This window comes from Penicillium cosmopolitanum, assembly GCF_028827165.1.
Source record: "Penicillium cosmopolitanum strain IBT 29677 chromosome Unknown utg000003l:1.0-3747932.0:1.0-3751027.0, whole genome shotgun sequence".
Classification (NCBI taxonomy): Eukaryota; Fungi; Ascomycota; class Eurotiomycetes; order Eurotiales; family Aspergillaceae; genus Penicillium; species Penicillium cosmopolitanum.
Genome location: NW_026622673.1, coordinates 1,364,227 through 1,384,046, shown reverse-complemented (window position 1 = coordinate 1,384,046; position 19,820 = coordinate 1,364,227). Strand labels below are relative to the sequence as shown.

At 47.6% G+C, this 19,820-nt stretch overlaps 9 protein-coding genes across 9 annotated transcripts; 7 read left to right on the top strand and 2 right to left on the bottom strand.

Annotated features, from left to right (window-relative positions):
- Positions 1 to 860: 860 nt before the first annotated feature.
- N7509_000561 (uncharacterized protein) lies at positions 861 to 1,361 on the top strand (the record flags this gene model as incomplete). Its single annotated transcript, XM_056625198.1, has 1 exon — positions 861 to 1,361. One exon carries the CDS (start codon positions 861 to 863, stop codon positions 1,359 to 1,361), a length of 501 nt encoding a protein of 166 aa, XP_056493780.1.
- On the top strand, positions 1,362 to 6,008 carry N7509_000560 (uncharacterized protein; the record flags this gene model as incomplete). The annotated part of the gene is made up of 5 exons (XM_056625197.1): positions 1,362 to 2,332; positions 5,025 to 5,134; positions 5,182 to 5,468; positions 5,530 to 5,801; positions 5,903 to 6,008. The coding sequence occupies 5 exons, from the start codon at positions 1,362 to 1,364 to the stop codon at positions 6,006 to 6,008; spliced, it is 1,746 nt and encodes a 581-aa protein (XP_056493779.1).
- A 944-nt stretch (positions 6,009 to 6,952) lies between these two features.
- N7509_000559 (putative GPI anchored protein) lies at positions 6,953 to 7,715 on the top strand (the record flags this gene model as incomplete). Its single annotated transcript, XM_056625196.1, has 3 exons — positions 6,953 to 7,075; positions 7,151 to 7,281; positions 7,352 to 7,715. The coding sequence occupies 3 exons, from the start codon at positions 6,953 to 6,955 to the stop codon at positions 7,713 to 7,715; spliced, it is 618 nt and encodes a 205-aa protein (XP_056493778.1).
- A 669-nt stretch (positions 7,716 to 8,384) lies between these two features.
- On the bottom strand, positions 8,385 to 9,260 carry N7509_000558 (uncharacterized protein; the record flags this gene model as incomplete). The annotated part of the gene is made up of 1 exon (XM_056625195.1): positions 8,385 to 9,260. One exon carries the CDS (start codon positions 9,258 to 9,260, stop codon positions 8,385 to 8,387), a length of 876 nt encoding a protein of 291 aa, XP_056493777.1.
- A 2,072-nt stretch (positions 9,261 to 11,332) lies between these two features.
- Positions 11,333 to 11,903, top strand: N7509_000557 (uncharacterized protein; the record flags this gene model as incomplete). The annotated part of the gene is made up of 3 exons (XM_056625194.1): positions 11,333 to 11,694; positions 11,760 to 11,827; positions 11,893 to 11,903. The coding sequence occupies 3 exons, from the start codon at positions 11,333 to 11,335 to the stop codon at positions 11,901 to 11,903; spliced, it is 441 nt and encodes a 146-aa protein (XP_056493776.1).
- Positions 11,904 to 12,934: 1,031 nt separating this feature from the next.
- On the top strand, positions 12,935 to 15,158 carry N7509_000556 (glycoside hydrolase family 71 protein; the record flags this gene model as incomplete). The annotated part of the gene is made up of 5 exons (XM_056625193.1): positions 12,935 to 13,069; positions 13,143 to 13,674; positions 13,745 to 13,970; positions 14,026 to 14,483; positions 14,539 to 15,158. 5 exons carry the CDS (start codon positions 12,935 to 12,937, stop codon positions 15,156 to 15,158), a joined length of 1,971 nt encoding a protein of 656 aa, XP_056493775.1.
- A 446-nt stretch (positions 15,159 to 15,604) lies between these two features.
- N7509_000555 (sulfotransferase family protein) lies at positions 15,605 to 16,468 on the top strand (the record flags this gene model as incomplete). Its single annotated transcript, XM_056625192.1, has 1 exon — positions 15,605 to 16,468. One exon carries the CDS (start codon positions 15,605 to 15,607, stop codon positions 16,466 to 16,468), a length of 864 nt encoding a protein of 287 aa, XP_056493774.1.
- Positions 16,469 to 16,760: 292 nt separating this feature from the next.
- On the bottom strand, positions 16,761 to 17,362 carry N7509_000554 (nuclear transport factor 2 family protein; the record flags this gene model as incomplete). Its single annotated transcript, XM_056625191.1, has 2 exons — positions 16,761 to 16,908; positions 16,968 to 17,362. The coding sequence occupies 2 exons, from the start codon at positions 17,360 to 17,362 to the stop codon at positions 16,761 to 16,763; spliced, it is 543 nt and encodes a 180-aa protein (XP_056493773.1).
- A 1,292-nt stretch (positions 17,363 to 18,654) lies between these two features.
- On the top strand, positions 18,655 to 19,557 carry N7509_000553 (uncharacterized protein; the record flags this gene model as incomplete). Its single annotated transcript, XM_056625190.1, has 1 exon — positions 18,655 to 19,557. One exon carries the CDS (start codon positions 18,655 to 18,657, stop codon positions 19,555 to 19,557), a length of 903 nt encoding a protein of 300 aa, XP_056493772.1.
- Positions 19,558 to 19,820: the final 263 nt, after the last annotated feature.

The window sequence follows — 19,820 nt, the reverse complement described above, 5'->3', positions numbered from 1 at the left end:
AAAACTACTGGGGCCGTAGGCCTCAGGCCTAGCGGCATTTCCAGCTCACACTCCACGCATGCGGGACCAGAGTCTACATCTTTGTCCGAATTGAATTGCTTCCATTGCTTTGTATCGGCCGTTGCACCGATTTCACGCCATTTGTCATTAGAAAGATAGAAATAGCGTAAGGATTCCATCTCCATAGACCCAACGATCTTCATCTTTCATCTTCCGTCTCATCTTTGCACCTCTCTTACTAAAGCCTCAAAAACAGGAAAGTAGTGCTTCAAACACGGTCTTCCTTTTGTTCTTCCTCGTGGCGCAGAATGACGGCGAAATTGGCGCCCATCCTTTAGCCAGCCCTCGATAAGTACCTGTGGACATAGCAAAAAGCAAACATCGAGTCCACCTTCCTGCCAAGCAATCCACCTTCACTGCCCCTGCATATCAATCTGTATCTACGAGGTCCATAGTTTCGAGTGACCCACCGCGATGAACTCTAAATCGATCTACTCCGTACCCATACTACCCGCTGTTGCCTCACACTCCAGATGGCTGGATTAGGGCGATTAGAAGCCGTGCCTTCCTGGCCCCCAACGTAGAAGGGATCTCTTGAGCATATGATTGACTCCCACAGTGAATTTGTTTCAGAAAGTACCTCAGAATTCGCACAGAGTGGATATTCCACCTTCGGAAACAGTGAAAGGATGAGTGAACATACTATTGGGTCCAAACCAACATACATCGCTGTGTCTACTGGATTTGACAATAGACTCCCGGTTGGCAAAGATGAGTATTAATACCCCCCCTATGTACCGCATCCAAAGAGGCAGATTATTTGGCCCATAGCCTTTTATTTCGGCTATAAACTATACACAATGGTGTCCCTGGAACAACGACCCAATTCGCTCTTTCTGCTACTACTTTCCTTGTCTTTCCTGCTCCTTTTGATTACCTCTACCCATGCCAATTCTCTAAGTGTTGACGCCCTCGATGCCTCATCCTCCGCCAACGACCCATACACATGCTCCAAGGACAAACCATGCATAAATGGGGCTTGCTGTGGCAGCAGTGGCCACTGTGGATTCGAACCAGCATACTGCGGCAAAGGCTGCATGCACAACTGCAATGCAACTGCCACTTGTGGCAAGTATGCAAAGAATCCCGGACAGGGCTGTCCTCTAAATGTTTGTTGCTCCGAGTTTGGGTTCTGCGGGACTAGCAGTGAATTTTGCGACAAGCGGTGTCAATCCAACTGCGAACAGCCAAAACCATCGGTCGAGAAATCTGATGTTCAGAAACGTGTCATTGGATACTGGGAGGCCTGGAATATGGACCATAGCTGTGGAACCATGGAGCCAGGTGAAATCCCTGTTTAAATGCTCAGTCACTTGATTATTTCTTTCGGTTATATCAGTCAGGAGTATAAAATCACCAACATGGATGGTGTATCTCCTGATCTGTATAAAATTGTTGGCGATCTCAAGCAGCGGAATCCTAAGCTCAAGATTATGATTGCTCTCGGAGGATGGACTTTCAATGATCCCGGAGCTTGGCAAAGTGTTTTCCCAACCATGGTATCTAATCAAGCAAATAGAAAAACATTCATCGATAATCTTCTTGGATTCCTCTCTGAATATGGCTATGATGGGGTCGATTTCGACTGGGAGTATCCTGGGGCTGATGACCGAGGTGGCTCTGATTCCGATGGAGCAAACTACGCACAACTTCTTAAAGAACTCAAGGAGGTAATTGCCGCTAGTGGCCGCGACTATCTTGTCACCTTCACATCTCCAACCTCCTACTGGTATCTTCGCCATTTTGATCTCAAGGCAATGGCTGATAATGTTGACTGGATCAATTTAATGGCATACGACCTTCATGGTGTATGGGATGGAGAAAATCCAATTGGTAATCACATCCTTGCTCACACTAATCTGACTGGTATTGATGAAGCCCTTAATCTTTTCTGGCGAGTGGACGTCGAGCCTTCTCGTATTGCCCTTGGCTTAGGGTTCTATGGTCGAACATTTAAGCTCAAAGACGCTTCATGTTGGAAACCAGGGTGTGAATTCAGCGACCCTGGTGCTAAAGGCCCTTGCACTTCTACGAAGGGAATTCTGTCATACAGAGAGATCTCGCAAATCCGAAAAGATACCGGAGGCACTGCATACCTTGACAAGGAGGCCGCAGTCAGGTATATGGTATATGATGATGATAGTTGGGTCGCCTTTGATGACGAGACTACGTTCGAAATGAAGATCAAATATGCCAATAAAATGGGACTTTCTGGTCTAATGATCTGGGCGATCGATCTTGATGACAATCGTCTCAGCGCCCTTCGAGCTGTGTCTGACTCGGAGGTCTTAGAGAACAGTGGCGCTGGTTTCGATCTCGTCGATTACGCCAACATTTTTCCCTCCGACATCCGCCCATTGGATAAAACGAAGCCTGTTTATGGTATCTCGACATTCGGCTCTGCTGGCTCCCTGACTCCCAACGGAGGCGGTTTTGGCTTTCTTCTTCTTGCTGGCGAGTCTCATGCTTTATCGAGACTGCGAAGACGAGACAACGAGCCGGAGCCTTTCCACTTCCTCGACTGTCCGTCAAATGTCACAGGTGCCCCAAAAGATCAAGTACATACGGCTCGGGTCGTTTGCCTGAGCGAGGATCTCAATGGGTGCTTCCAAGTCATGGAGCGAGGTGTTGAGGGCACAATCGTCGAGATGCCCGACAATGTTAGTCTTGCATGTCCAATTTCCAGATGAGACCATTCTGACGCCCAGTTCCCAGTGCGCCCCTAACACGTTCGCCCGCGCTGTTTCTCTCGAGCCTTCTCAAAGTGAGTTTTCGGTCATTGAGTTTTGATGACCCTTACTCACCCATCACTCCAGACCAGGCGGTATCTGCCAAAATCAAAAAGCGAAGCCCTACCTCACAGGTTTACGATTTTAAGTTCGACTACAACATGGACTTGAGTCGGCGCGACACAACCAACAAAACAAGTATCCGCTTGGACTACTCCAACGTCGCGGGGTATTGGGATGAGATAGTGGACTCTCCTGGTATCGAGGACAACGACGGCGAGAAAGAAGCCAGATCCTTGGTCAAAAGGTTCTACTCTTCATCCACCCAGGACTGGAAGTCAAACTACGGGACGTCAAACACGAGATTCCAATACGAAAATTCCAATGGCATCCCCATCAAGCAAGATCTCAGTGAGCTCGTTTGGTATCAGACAGCCAGTGGCTGCGAATTCGTGGGAGAGGAGTGGGGCGAAGCCTTCGCGGCCTATGTCACCGGTGAAATTGATGCTGAGATGTATATTGGTTTTTCATTGGTTGGATCGTACTACCCTGGCAGCGATCTGGTTATAAACCAGGCCAATGGCTTTATCAAGGCTGGCGGTAGGAGTGATCTAACTTACGGCATTCGGGGCTTTGGTGAGGTCGATTTCTCCAGGGCAGATAAGGGAAATCCCAGCCACGGCGCGAAAAGATCCTTCAATTTGAAGGGAGCTACAATCAGTGCCGGTGACAACAGCTTTGTGTCTTTCAGCCCCTACCTTGACATCTCCTATGAGCTTGCCTCCCTGAACGGAAGCAACAATACAGACTTCAGCGACAGTACCACTAATTTCATTGGTCAGCTTGAGACACATGTCACTCAGGACTTTTCCAATGTTACTGCATTTTGGCCACTTGACTATCCAGAGGACAAGAAACCCGACTCTGGCTCATTTGCACCAAATGAGGTTTCTGTTGGGAAGGACAACAATATCTGGTTGAGCGACAGTAATGGCGGAAAGCTGGCTATCGGAACCTATCTGAGATTTGGTATGAATGTCGACCTTGATGTGCTCGGGGAGAGCAAACGAACGCTCGAGTCGACCGCAGTTGCAGATGTTAGTCTCTCACCGTCTACTACCATGACTGAATATTTTGTTTTCTAACTCTTATTAACGTACCCTAGATGTCATTGATGTACAATACCTTCACGGAATTTGCTTATCACCCCGCGTATGATCATCCGGATAAGTCCTGTTCTGATTTTACTGTCGCGTAAGTTAGCAACATGCCCGATTTCGATTTCAATTGCCATTAACATCTAAATATTCTTTTAGAACGACCGTTTTCCAGGAAGCCGAATCGTGAGCTCAATGCCCTCATTCCTTGGACAAAAGGATGTCTCTAACCCGCTCTTCATACACAGAAAACAGCTGACTAGCAGGGCTGGATGGGGAGAAACCTATTCAGAGCTTGGATCTGACAATGTGAGTTATTGTGCTCGGAAAATAGTTTTCATGCCCATGGCTTATTTCCCTCTGCGACAAAACAGCAATCACCTAAATCTGGATCCATCTGTTATTATAACCATGTTTTGAAGTCAAGCGTGAAGCGACACTTTGATAATAATGCCGATAACTCGACTATCTCTGCCGAAGATGAAGAGGTAAATGATCTCACGGCTCGCGGCGAGCCCGGCCAGTACGAGAGTGATATATTGAAAGGGGGCATCAAATATGGGGCATTCAAGTCTAGACCTCCAACCGCAGAAGAGATGCTAAACAATCAGGTGTATGACCAGATTGGGGATGCAAATGAAGGCGGACTTGGATGCAAGAACTGTGGATCTTGCACTGAAACAGATGAGGAGGGAAAGAAACCATGCTGCGGCTGCGTGAGTATGGACTATCGGTGGGGGTATAATGATATCCCGTCTTATGACCATTGTACCTGCTGTTCGACAAGCCCTACAAACGGTGATTGGCGCCGCGCGGGGAATGGGAATGTGATTCCGTTGGACAAAAAAAGATCCCTCGAGGAACCACTAGAGTTCGAAGAGGAGGAATTTGAGAGCAGCGAAACGTCTCATCAACTTGAAAAAAGAAAACATGGAGAGGCGGGGAGAGGACCAAAGTGGGTCAGCATATGCGATAAGCGTGACTATGCCCGTGGCCCTGGTACATATCCTCAGTTCCCGGAGGACCCAAATGCTCCTTGGGTTGGGATCCAAAACGGCAAATGGGATCCAATTTCAAGATGGTGGGGAAATACATCGTCCCTGTGCAGCGATTGGAGTGTCGGGGCATTGCAAGATGCTGACAAGGAAATCATCTCACCGACGAAAGTTCAACGAGCGATGTACCAGAGTAAGTAACGCCATCATGACGGTATGGAAGTTCGCTAATAGAGGTAGCCGAGCATGTCTTCGAAGGCCAGCTTATTGGCGATTTTTTCACCAATTGGCTTGACAAAGGTAAAATTGAGCATCAACTTCCAATGCCACGGAAACCGCAACCCAAGTTGTCATGCGCGAGTTCTATGCAACATGTTTGGGATGATAAGCGCTGGCCCGTTCTAAATTCCCGAGGGAAGCGTCCGAAGGAATCATTTTTCAAGGCTCTTCTGTCAGAGCTTGGCAGCAATGGCCACCTTGACAGGCTGACAATATTCAAAGCAAGAGCCAACGGAATGAAAGGCGCTGTAAGAAAGAATCAAGATCCCTCCTATTTCGAAGAAAAACATTGCTAACGAAAACCATAAGATGTTTGGAGGAAAGCAAGCTGTCGATTTGGTAGGAACATGGGGACAGAAATCGGCAGATGAACAGCTTCAAACAACCAAGACAATGGGCATGGTCTTTGAATACATGAACCACCCAGACGTATGGGAAAAGTTCTGTGACACATACGAGGCCATTTATAATCGTCTGGGTGAATTTGATGATTACCACGAACAACAAAAGACTGGTCTTCCCACTTTGCAGGATGAATGGCCCAAATTCATTAATGTCGTTCTGTCCTCCATGGCCACTCGGTCACAGGGGACTCTCTTGGCGATGTTCCACCTGCGAGCGTACGTACTTGACTCCTAATTTTCTGCGTTACCCCTTAGATCAATACTTACCAAGATTTCAGAGAACCGAGGAACAAGTTCTACAACATCATTTGGGGAATTAATGTTCTCAAAAATCACGCCAAGATCACTTTGCCTGGAAAGTGTCCTCACCTGCCCCGGTCCTAGATAATAAAGCTGAGAAAAATGAAGAGAGGGGAGCTCTCGTGATCGCTATGCATCGATTGTCTTTTAAGCAGAGAATTAGAGAGTAGTATGGGTACATTGTAGCACAAATGTAGCACAGATGAGTTTAGCATTGTTCGAAATGAAGTATAACCTGGGGAATATTCTCTCTCTCTCCCCCCCCACCCCCCATTTTTGTAGGTAAAAAGGTAAAAAGAAATGCAAAAAAGCCAATCAGCAGGGACCTGCAGAATCCTCAAATATTGACCCTTTGTCCCCCTTTCGGATATTTTGGAGAGGACGATCTCTTGACATTTGGTAATTCTAGTGACAGCGGCAGGATTCGAACCTGCGATTAGAACCGCCCTATTCTAAACGCCAGCGGTGCATTACCCATACCACCGCTATCTTTGCGGTAGTAAGGGTAATTACATACTATAGCTTGTACAGTGGCGTTGCAAAAGTTTGAAACCCCATATTGCCCACCATGATTTACCGCCTACTAATGGGAAACTAGTAGCTACCTGAGATGGAATAGATAGGCCAATATATTCCATCTCAGGTAGCTACTAGTCCGCGACTAGAAGGCGGAGACAAGAACAATCAACATGGGGTTTCAAACTTTTGCAACGCCACTGTAGTATCTATACTATAGTCTATACTAACTACTATATCTACATTCTTTGCTGCGTGAGTAGTAGTACTACGACTGTATTGATAAATACTACTGGCAATAACCCTGATACCCTCAGATCTCATATCTCATATCTCATCATGATATTCTTCACCTTCTTCTGCTCGGAGATCCCCCCCAACCAATCGGCCGTTCAACTTTCACCTTCCGCGTGACTCCGCAGTCTCGCACTTCTTGTTGTTTTCCTTCCCTTTCCCTGTTTTCCTCTGGGGCTCCCCTTTTCCCTCTTCATCCAACCCTTCCAACTCCCACAATGGCAATCAAATCCCTTCTTCTTCTGGCAACAGCTGCCCTCGCGACGGCGGAATTCTCCGTGGTCTCGATGTTTATCCCCGACGTCGAGGGCACCGCGCTGGTCGCCTCAGTCATCGCCCAGGTTGGTTGAGACCCTTGAGACCCGCTGATCGACACGACCTCCACTGACCATGAATTCCTTCTCTGTACGGATCAGACCGCTGGCACGACCACCTACAGTATCAATTGTCCGCCGGGAACTGATAGCAGCGACTGCGGCGTGTCACCGGGCCTGTTCCTGACCTCGGGACCAAAGAAAGTGGAATATTCCATAAGCGAGGGAGATTTGTATTGACCCTTCCCCTTCCCCCTCAATTGATCGGAATAGTCGACTAATTTCCAATTCTCCTTCAAATAGCTACGGTCGCATGATCTGTTCCTTGGGAGGCACTACGACCGCCGTCTGCACCGATATTAACAGCGGCGCCGGTGCCAACTTCCCCGGAACACACACAACCACCCTGGCGAGCAGCGATATCACTTCCCTCCCCGTGACCATCACCGCTGGCGCGACCACGGGTGCGGCCTCTGACACGTCCGCGTCTACCACTGAGTCCTCGACGACCGCCACCTCGGATACCCCTGCTTCGCAGACCTCGGCATCGAGCTCGGGAGCGATGGCTTCGCCCACCAGCTCCAGTACTGGTGGCATGTCGCAAATCACCGGTGCGCCCGTGCTCGCTCTGGGCGCTGCGGTCGCATTCGTCGCAGGCGCATTGTAAAGGCTTGTCGGGGCAGAGCGTCTCGCAAAGCACTGGCGGCTGGCAGAACATATATTGGGGTCCATGTAGAATACTAATCATATGCATATACGATGAAATTTATACTAATCATTGATCGTTTGATATGCACAAGACAGTAAACATTCAGAAAATTGCTAATAGTCGTCTACTCATCCGTGGTTCATACACCCGTTGCTGACATCCTGGATCTCACAGCCTCCTGCACCAACCCAGATTTGAGAGAGGTACTCCGGAGATGCATGTCCATACCAAGACGTGAAGAACCCGTCTCAGCTCTTGGTGATCTCTGCCATTTGTCCCGAGAACTCAATACGAGAACTCAATACGAGAACTCAATACCGAGACTGATGTCGCATAAGCCCCCAACTTTCTACCTCGGATGTTCGACTTTGTGAGCCATGAATCCCTCCAAAAGCTTGAGTTTGTAGCCTGGGATGGTCAGAGTCACTGGCTTCAATGCCGATGTCGGTCGATGGGGAGACCGCCTATCTGAAGAGATCCATAGGGAAAGAAAGAAAGAAGAATGTGTGATCGTAAAAGGTACATGAATTTGAAAGACTCTCGTGGTATCTTGCTTATAACAGCAACGCAATGCTAAACTCTGGTTTCCTCTCTCCTCATCATATGTGCTCTTGACTGCATGCATACTCAAACCAATGATTCCTGCTGGTGATTGACAGCCGGTGCGGCCACATTTTCCCTGACTTCAGTACCTTCAACACCCGCCTGCGAGTTGTGATTGGGTGTTGTGGATGGATCCTGCGCAGTGCGAGGACGACTGTCGGAAAAGGGATTGTCTTTCAACATCACCGACGAGCGATCCGGCAACAGATTGGCGGTCGAGTTGGTCTTGGTGTGGCTCAATGGTTCTGCGGAGGCTGCGGAAGCTTTCAATAACTCTCTCGCGGCGATTCGCTTCGTCTTGGCTCGGTCCCGGGCACAATGAACGATGCTGATGCCGAGGAAGAGGGAGATCAGACAGACTGAGAAGGCAATCGCAGCGATATTCCCTTTTCGGTTCCACTCCTTCACTTCGGCACTGGTTGTGCTGGTGCTGGTTGCAGTGCTGGTAGTTGTGCTTGCGGTACTTGTTGTTGTTGAGCTGCTGCTGGTGGTGGTGGTGGATGTCGTGGAGGTAGAAGTGGAGGTGGAAGTGGAGGTGGAACTGGTGGAGGTGGAAGTAGTTGAAGATGTGGTTGTCGAGTCTGAGGTTGTGGTTGAGGTGCTCGATGTAGAAGAAGTCGTGGTTTCCGAAGTGCTCGTTGTTGAAGTCGTCGTACTCTCTGTTGTTGATGTGGCCGAGTCGGTGGTTTCGGTCGTGGCACGAGCGAAGAGCCTCGCTTTCTCATCGTCCTCATAATCTCGGATTTCCAGCACTTGGGTTACCTCCCCACAGCTCTGGCTAGCAGAGATACTGTTGATAGTCTCGAGTGATGGTGCCAGATCGGATGGAGGATGGTTATAGGGCTGGCAGAATACCGGAGCACATTGTGCAGCCAGAAGAAAGAGAATTGGTTTCTTCATTTTTAATCAAGTTTGATGCAAGGAATTTGTTAATTGGGAGATAAGATGAGGGGAGAAGGAGAAGAATCAAGGGTTTATTAGACATTATCTAGTATTTGACGGCATGAAGGGGGAGGGGACGACGCGCCACCCTCGTCTATGCAAATGGTTCCACCGATTCTATTTTCTCCCTTCATGCCTGGCTAGATCGCTTCCATTGCTTCGAGTGCTTGCGTTGATGACCTGCTTAGCCACTGCAAAATCCGGATGGAAGCTCGGGATAAGGGCTATTTTTTGCCTGGCATCGCGGTGGAGGTGGGTTTAGTTCGATGGCACACGCACACGCCGCGCGGCGGATTCCCCACAGGGCTGAGGCGTTTCCTCTGCACCGCGTGGTTCCTGTCAAATTTTCTCTGAGCCTATTTCTAGAAGGCTCATCTGTATTTCTTATCGAGAGAAATCACCGAGTCGATCTCCAAAAATTTCCCTTCTGCACCGACCTTGAAGCAGATTATGAAAATATAAGATGAATGGATAAAAGGAGCTGAATGACGCTTATGATCCCCATTCCCATTGGCCACTCCATTTTTTCGCCTGGCTGATCACGAAAATCAATTTCTGCTAAAGTCATTTCCGTCCATCCAACTACCTTTGCGAGGCATTGCTGCTAGATTTCGCTAGTTTTCTGGGAAATGCGATCTGCTTGATGTCTCACTCCAAGGCAAAAAGTCATACCCGCCCAGCCTGGAAAACCCTAAGCTGCCCTCCAAGCAATCCAACATAATTCATCTATCCACTCCTTAACTCCGTAACAATTTGTGAAAATCAATCAACTATTTTTTCTTCATGTGTTTTTTCCCCAAGGTTTTTATCGTATTTCAATTTCTGGACGATCGTGGCGTCGCCGTGATCTCGAGCCTCAACGTTGAGGACCCACAAGTTGGCCCTCCACTCTTGAATAACTAGTTCAATTAGTTACTCTGCAGTGAATGTGCCAAGTGGTGGTTGTTTAGGGCTATATTCTATTATTGTCATTGCCGCGTTCAAACCAATCTCCATAATATTCCCGACTCTACATCATCTATGGCTTTTGGGTTTTGCGCATATCGCGACAAAGAGTGCCAGACGATCTTAGTGTGAAGTCTGGATCGAACGTTCTGTTGTGAGTGAATCGCATACCTTATTTTGAAAAATATAGTGTGAGTGCTTCGACTACTTCAATCCATCTGGACACTCTTCCCAAGCTTGAACCCTGAACGAAACCCATTCGAGCCCCTCCGAGAATAGCTTCTCCCTGTCGTCGCCAGTAATTAGGTCCTGTCCAATCCTGCTAACCAGTTAGTACTCGCTACAAAAATCCAAAACATCGAAACACTCAAATCCATGTTATATGACGCGCTGTGTGAACGTTGTTGACCGCTCTGAACGCCACACTCTTTGATGGCAAGGATCGACACATTCGGATCTTGTTTTGGCTAGACTAGCTTCTCGATCGAGGAAAGATTGTAACCTTGGAAATCCGGGTAGACCCTTCATTGGGCAGTTAATCTATTTTATCATGACAATTTCCATCGTGACGCAATATAGCAGCCCCCCTGGGGAATGGAAGGGAAATGGAAGGGCATCACAGCACGACAACAATGCTACGATACTCGTTTCATTGAAATGGGATATTCAATTCGACCAGTATCTAGAGACTCAGCTATTAACCATCGCTGATTAGTTCTCAGTCCTTAAGGCACCTTCATAAGGGAGGAGGGTGCGGCTAAAAGCATATACATGCCGTCGAGTTGGAATGCGCATTGACGTCAGCCACTCAAACCCATTGGGCATGCAAGGACCTGACGACGTAAAGCGGTGCTCCGATCGACGTGGCTTTCTTGACGTCAGTACTAAGGTTTTACATGGAGAAATGACAACTCAAGGCAAATCCGCTCTATATAATGGCCCTTGGCGACCATGCCGAGAGTACTCCAAACTTGAACCCCAAAAGTACCACCACTCGCAGATAGTTAACACCCATCATTGGACAATTTCCGCTGATTGAATCAAACCTCCTTCTTTTCCCCACCTTCCATCAAAGCTCATCCATTATGCCGATCTTCCATCGCGACTCCATCGCGAGCTCGTCTTCCTCAGGCCACAGCATCGACGAGCCCCATCAGGCCCACCGCAGCAACTCATTGTTTGGGGGTCGTTCCACCCACTCGGAGCACTCATCTAGATCTTCGAGATCCTCAAGGTCCTCGAATTCAGGCGCAGCGCATCATAGCCGTCGTCACCATAGTCTCTTCCAGCGTTCCCCCGAGGACCCGTCGATTCAAGCTGCCCGTGAGCAGGTTTTCCGTGCTGAAACTGCAGAGCGAGAAGCAGATAAGGCGCTCATGGCATCTAAATTGGCTGTCAAGGAGGCTAGGGATCATGTAAAGAGCATTGAGCGTGAAGCCGCTGAAGAGTGAGTTATCGTAAATATCTTTGAAGGTTGAGAGTGCGAAAGAATACTGACCAGAGAAACACAAGAGCACGAATGGCCAAGATCAAACAGGACCAGGCCAAATCGATCTCGAAGAGAGCCAAGCCACTTGGACGTAAGAATTCATTGACGCAAAAAGATCCATGATGAAATAGTTGAGATTGACTAACTATGATACAGGTCATCATTAAGTCAGGTTTTATTGCACACCAACCTTCTGGGTCTTTTTTGTTCTCATATGATCTGTCCATTATGCCTCCTTTTGGAAAATTAGCTTTTCCACCAGAAGCTGTATTATACTTGCTCAGTTGCCACATCCGGGTGATGTACGACTATCACTTGCCATGTCATTTTCGCTTTCATGGAATTGTATTTTTATTTTATTGTACTATAATTTCTATTGCTATTACTATGATGCGAAATGAAATCTACCGACAAACTTTAGTCAAACTCTATAATTATCTCTTCTCCACCCGTTTTCCTATTTTGCCCTTCCTCGTCCAAAATGCTAGGATCACACTCAAAAATATGCTTCTCTCATTTAATCCATCATAATCATGGAATATTCTAGTCCGCACGTGGGTTACATTCGGAATGTTACTCCATAGCCGGGTGACAGGGTCGGGTTTTCGAGGCCCGATGTATGCGACTTTTGTCGTTGCACAATCAAACCAGTCATACTGTCGTCGGAAGAATAGTATCCACGGCTCATCATTGCTGTCCGACTGGCATGTAAGCCTCACTTATAGACTGAACAATAACGGGGAACAGGTCTTGTGCCCTTGCCACTTGTCTGTATCTGGCCAATAGTGCGAATATGATATTGGTATTAATGAGATGCACCACAGGGGTAGCAGAAGCTTTTTTCGATAGTTGCATGCGCTTCTCCTTTCTAAATTCCGGATTATAGTGGGTTTGCTGCTTGCAACCTCTCGCGCGAGCGCGTGAACTCTGACATAGATTGCTCCAAGCTTTGAAGACCATCCAATAACGCTTTGGATGACTGTGTTCAGGCCAAAGGTCATCATATAGTATGCACGTCCTCAATGAAATACCTTCCATATAGTTACATCCTCTGGCGATCAGCTGCCATGGCCTCCCATCATTTCTTCGGACACCCCATCCCTTTATTAACAGCTCTATGACCACTTTCTTCTGAAACCATGTCTCAGACCCAAGCCGGAAAAGTTTACAATTTTTTGGAGCCGAAACTCAAATCAGTATGATCATAACGAATATTATTGCAGTTATTGTATCCTTATTGGGCATCATAGTTCAGGCAGTGCCTCGTGTTTCGGGTGAAATCCGGGAGAGCAAGAGACAAGCCCCAAACCGACTCGTCTTCGCGCATTTTATGGTACGTTTACAGCTTCTACCGAGCTTATGATTCTTTTATTCAGACATCATTTCCCTGATATCTTGACCTGTAGATTGGGATTACCAGTGACCGTCAAAGCTCCTCTGATTATGACGATGATATGAAACGCGCCAGTGCGCTGGGTATAGATGCATTCGCATTGAATATCGGGGTGGATCCCTATACGGATCAGCAGTTGCAGCTTGCTTATGATTCAGCCGCGAGAAATTCAATGAAAGTATTCATATCATTCGATTTTAATTGGTGGAACACCGGACAGGCATTTGCCATAGGCCAAAAAATTGCACAATATGCGGACAAACCGGCACAGCTAATGGTCGACAACAAGGTTTTTGTCTCGTCATTTGCCGGAGATGGGCTGAATGTAGGGTCCCTGCGTGACGCCGTTGGACGGCCAATATTTTTTGCGCCAAACTTTCACCCGTCATATGGAACTGATACATCATCTGTTGACGGGCTACTTAACTGGATGGCATGGCCAAACAACGGCCAAAACAAGGCTCCCTCGGCGGGACAAAATGTTTCTGTCGCAGATGGCGACAATGTCTATGTGAACGCTCTCGCCGGAAAGGCTTACATTGCACGTGGGTTGCCTCATTCCCCTTTACGATAGTCGCATAACCTATAGCTAACAAATTTATTGGCATAAAACAGCGGTTTCTCCATGGTTTTCGACCCACTTCGGCCCCGAAGTATCCTATAGCAAAAATTGGGTATTCCCATCCGATTTACTGTGGTACAATCGGTGGAATGAAATTCTTGAACTAGAGCCCCGCTTCATTGAAATCGTGACATGGAACGACTATGGCGAGTCACATTATATCGGCCCCTTGAAATCCATTCATACTGATGATGGGGCATCAAAATGGGTCAATGATATGTAAGACATAAAAGGAAACCCTTGCCTACTACACGTATTTTGCTGATTTTGTCAGGCCACATGACGGGTGGCTAGACATCTCCAAGCCATATATTGCAGCCTTCAAGGACGGAGCAAAATCAGCTGCCAAATACATCACATCAGATGAGCTGGTTTACTGGTATCGACCAGCCCCACGTGATGTGAACTGTGATGCGACTGATACATGCATGGTCCCAGCGAACAATGGCAGCGGAAATTATTTCATGGGCAGACCAGACGGTTGGCAGTCTATGCAGGATGCTATATTCGTTGTATCCCTTCTCCAATTCCCTGCAACGGTGCAGGTCAACAGCGGGGGGACTCTCTATCAATATGATGCACCAGCGGGGGCATATGCTCAGCAGGTTCCAATGCAAGTTGGGACTCCATCGTTCACTGTTCTTCGCAATGGAAACAAGGTCCTTTCTGGGACAAGTCTGAAACCAATAATCAACGGCTGCGTCTGTGGATTATACAACTTCAATGCCTATGGTTTGAAAATTTCCTTCCGAATCCAATAGAAAACACTCCGCTAATTTCAAATTAGTTGGAACGCTGCCACTCGAGTTTAATGACCCTCTTCAGGCAGACGGATTGGCAGCTTTCAACCAAGGCGTTAAGATTCAAACTTGCCAAGCTACTCCATCACTTGGTACAGTACCTCCAGCATCCACAGCTCCCACAACGACATCTATAATAGGCTCTACTTCGCCGAGTTCCCCACCGACTACGACTCCTCCCACCAGCCTGCCTCCGACTCCACCTCCCACTCCGCCAACGGACTGCCCAACAACCTGTCCTACGGGTGGTGGTGGATACACAATAACTTCCACCACTACCACCACACAGTTCAATACTGTGACTGTGACCCAAACTCTCCCATGTGCTCCTACTGGGGGAGGTGGTGGTAGCGGCGGTAGTGGTAATGTGTGTACTGGCGGAACTGGCCCAGGAAATTATGTTGGTCTTTGCAATTTCTGCTGCAGTTATGGATACTGCCCCCCTGGATCTTGTACTTGCACACAGTATGGAGCGTCTATTCCCGCGCCTCCAAGTACCGGATGGCATGGTGCGCCCCTTACAGGGGAAGATAATTCCTACTTAGGGCTTTGCAGTTTCGCTTGCGATCACGGATACTGTCCCTCGACAGCCTGCAGGATTGTCTAGAATTCGCTTGATCTTTCCAAACCACTCTAGATAAAGTTCACATAGTGTCCGAGAGAATGTATATCATTTCTTGAATTGGCGCGAAAAGATCAAGGGGGATTCCAACACGAACGTATTACATTTATTTATTATAAAAACCACAATCTTCTTGAATTCAGTCAAATTCAACTAACTGAAATGGCACAAAATTTTCAAAGTCCACTTTATGACAAGTTTTCACCGTCCAATGCCAATTTCTACCTTTTTACCCCGCGATCGCCAAGTCGCGGTCGTGGTCAAGCTGTTATCAGCCCGGATGACACCCGTTGGACGCCTAATAATACGCCGCTTATCCATGTAGGCTGAATGCGACGCAAGACGGAATTAACGAGGCCCCGCTATAAGTACAGGAGCAAAGTGGCAGCTTATTTTCCCACGCTATCTATTTCCACTTCAGAATCCCTATCATGATCCCTATTCCAGACTGGATACTTCACCATATCTATGGGCTTCCATGTCCGACAACCGGTAAAAGAGATGAGAAGACACGCATGAAAGTACTTGCTGTCGGTATCTCACGGTCAGGAACCGAGTCCCTACGCGAAGCGCTCCACATTATCGGATTCGAGCATACTCACCATGGGTTCGACACGATTCTCCCACCGTCATCGTTGGAGACAATATATCGTCTTCTTCAAAAGAAATATAGCACATTCGAAAATGATAAGCAAACACAACAATTGAATGCAGAAGACTTCGACATGGTTCTAAGTGATTGCGTGGGTGTTAGCGACCTCTTCGCGGCGGAATTCGCAGTAGAGCTGATCGCCGCATACCCGGACGCCAAAGTAATTCTCAACATCCGCAAAGATCTTGATGGCTGGTATTCCAGTATGGATCAGACCATGGGTTATTTTGCTCGAAATCCGATCGATTGGGATTGGTGCAAAAGCTGGTTCAGCGCCGAGCTGTTTTGGATCCGCCAAACAATGTCCCGGACGATGATGCCCCGGTTCTTTCGGGGAGATTTTCATTCCCGTGGGAAATTGATTTACAAGGAGCATGTTGCCATGATACGAAGCTTGAATCTTCCAGAAGATAGATTGTTGGAATGGTCGGTAGAGGATGGCTGGGAACCCCTTTGCAAGTTTTTAGGCCGAGGTGTTCCAACTACCATTTTTCCTAATGGTAACCCTCCGAAGGCCTGGGCAGACCGCATCGCAAATACGATGCAAAAGCATCACGAAAAGGCAGTCACGAATATGATTTTCTTCGGCTCGGCCGTAGTTGTAGCATCAGTTATTTCATGTACTTACTTATCTATGCGTTAGTTAAACACATGCAAACTTGAACATCAAACAATTAACTACTACTAGTACTAATACTGACTTGAACTTGAAGTCATACAGGGACTTGAACAACTGTATGATCCGATATATAGTTACTAGCTATGCACGCTGGCGCACTAATGACATTTTCAAATAACCAAGACTTCTAGCTCCTCATTCTATGAGAAACGCGAGAAGATATGGTAGATTTCACCAGCGACACCTTTTCATTCCTAATCAGGAGCAAGATCTCCTAGTCCTATAAAATTTTCAATTTCGAGATAGGTAAGCCCTCTCAGACAGTAACAGCAGTCAGTCCCATCGCATGGAAATATTGAATCAGGTTTTGCGTTATGTAGACTTCCTGCACCAGGCCAGTACAGTTATCTAGGACCAGAAAATCGGCCCCGTCGTAGGTCACTGCGGCGCCCGCCTTCAAGGGACTGTAGTGCTGTTAGGCCGGTTTTTCAAGCATAAAAAGCTGTCAAACTGTTGGACTCACGTCGGAAAAAGTGTGAAGTTGCTACCAATCACTCCATGCATTGCCCATCGAACGGCAACAGAGTCTTTATCTCCCGTTGATCTTATGGGGGTGAATGTATATCTCTTCCGGCCCTTTCGCGACCTCTGAACAAAGGCGACAAATTCGTCTCGGTTGGTGACACTAATCAGATCACTACCCTTGCCAGTCGAGGATGGAAACCGGTCGGAATGAAGGACAACATCGGGGTGGAAAACTGTTTCTGCGAGAGCCAGATTTCCGCTCCATACATCAAGATAGTCATCAAGAACACGCTGGTTCCTCGTGTTGACAAGTTCGGTTTCACAGCATGATGGAAAACCGATGGCTGGTGCGATAATGAAGGAGAAGAGGAATAGAACTTTCGTGATGATCATCTCGAAATATTTTTCGAGCAGGAGAGTTAATTTTTTTAAGGCTTGAGAGATATTGGCCAATTTTCTGAAGTTTGTACGAAAATCATGCGCCTTCTTCCCCCTTTATAGCTACTATTTTCATTAGGCTGGTCACGACGACAACAGTCAAATTTCACCTGAGGGCCCGAAACGCGGTAAATTATGAAGAACGGCTCAACAAAGTATACGCCTGCCGTTTCTGCTCACGGAAAAGCCTCATCAATAATGTCTCTCGATCTTTGGTTGGGCATCTTGGGAATTGGCCCCCAAGTCCTCGGCATCCACTCAAAAGTCAGCAAGCAAGGCGCGCAGAATGTACCCTTTTAGGCTTAGTCTCCAAGGCTAACAAACCCCAGTAATCCCCCCCAACTCAAACGTTGTCAGGCTGCCAAACACTCAGCTTTTGGACTCTAGCTCTGGTAGTTACGAATCATCCGTTGTATACAAGGAAAATCGGGCGGTACCAGGCCTTTCCGAGTGTTGTGATCTTGAGCACTCACTATCGACGGACCCCATTTTAATAACCCCAGACTCCCAGCGTGATGGTAGGAGTGCCTGGTCGGTCAAAAGCATGCCGTACTTGTAGAAGACGGAAGAAAGGTGTAAGTTCCAGGTCATTTCCGAGTCCCACGATCTACGGATGAGCACGCAGAGTTCATAACTGACTAACCACATGACTAGTGCGACCTGCAGCAACCCACCTGCGGCCAGTGCAGAAAGGCATGCATCAAGTGCGACGGGTATAAGGACGGTCTGGAAATCTACCAATACCATGTCCCCGAGTCCCATTCCGAGATATCGTCTTCAACATCGCCATTAATCTTTGAGAGGGCCGAAAAAGGATATCCGATCTCTTCCCCCTGCGCCGGGTAACGCTTTGTCCCTTTCCAAAAGTGCATGTCAATCGGGCCTAGAAGCCATATTCTGGACCAACTATATGCCCAACGGCCACTCGTATCCACTGTTTAATGAAACGATTAGAGCCTTGGGTGGTTCCATCAGCGCGTTACAAGAAATTGTTCCCGAGAGCAACTTACTGAAAATTGGACTCGGGGCTCTGGCATTGAGGTCTATTGCAAGCACAGAATCAGGTACGGAATGGATGGAAAGAGAAGCGCTCAGATTGCATACTCTCTCTCTCCAGAAAACAGGGGCGGCCTTAACAGCCCCCAGGACCAGAGATCTTGAGTTGATTGGCGCAACCCGTGTACTGAGTTTCTACGAGGTATCCACATCATCATGCTTGAATATGCCACCTAGATTTGACTGACAAAATGCCAATAGGCCTTGTATGGTGGGGAAACTGGAAATACCATGGCGCACTACCTCGGCTGGAAAGCTCATCATTCTGGGGATCTTGCAATTACCCTTTCCAAGCACCCATTATTCTTCGCCACTGGCCGAGCTCACAGGCTATTTGCCGATGGAAGGTTCAACCACGTACGAATAACTCCTCTAATTTTATTAATATCTCAAACGCTAATTCTGAATTTAAAAAGGCCGTCTGCGCGATACGTATTCGAAGAGCCTGTGCCCTCAGCAACACCGATTGGATGACAATTCCTTGGATTCATCACCCAAAGACACCCAAAGATCTGCTCATAGATATTGCCGTGGAGCTTCCTGGTCTTTGTGAGGGCATCGATGGTCTGACATTGCTGGGAAATTCCGCCGCTGCATCGAAGTTGAGGACTTTGCTTCGCAGCAGAGCTTTCGAAATAATCGCAAAAATAGCTATTTGGGAAGCAACACTATCCAAGCCCACGATCTTGCTAGATCCGGACGAGCCACTACCAGAGACTATCTCGAGCCAAGAACTTGCAAATAGTCACCTTATGACTTTTTTCTGGGGTATCAGTCTTAACGTCTACGGCCAAATTCTCCCGATTCTGGACGAAGCTACCGAGGCCTCTCAACTCAATCCAGATGCGTGTTGCCGTAATATCATTCGGTCTCTACCCTTGCTTCTCCATCCTTCAGTTGGGACATTTCGCCAGCATCTCGTTCCTTTCCCGGTGATAGCCTGTTGCGCATACTTAGCAGCTTGTAAATCACCTTCTATGCAGCCGGAGCGAAAACTTCTTGTCTCATTTTTCCAGAGACGAGAGTTTGCAGCGATGCGGCCATTTATGTCGAGTATGAACTCACAAATCTCATTGTTCACTAATACAACCTAATTCAAGTTTATTCAACATACAAAAAGCTTGAATATTGGAAAGTCTCGGTGGTCCTGCTAGGCAGCCACCCGCGTTTGTTTCTTCCGTCACGCCCGTGAATATCACCAATCTCCAACTCCTCTTATCTACCTCACGTTTCCCTTCCTCCCTTTACAGAGTTCTCGTCCTTAAAACTCCTCTCAACCTCAATTTTCTTCTCCGGGCTTCACATTCGGCTCGGTCTGCAAAGGTAAGTCATTGCTCCAGCCTTCTTGCCCCAGTGA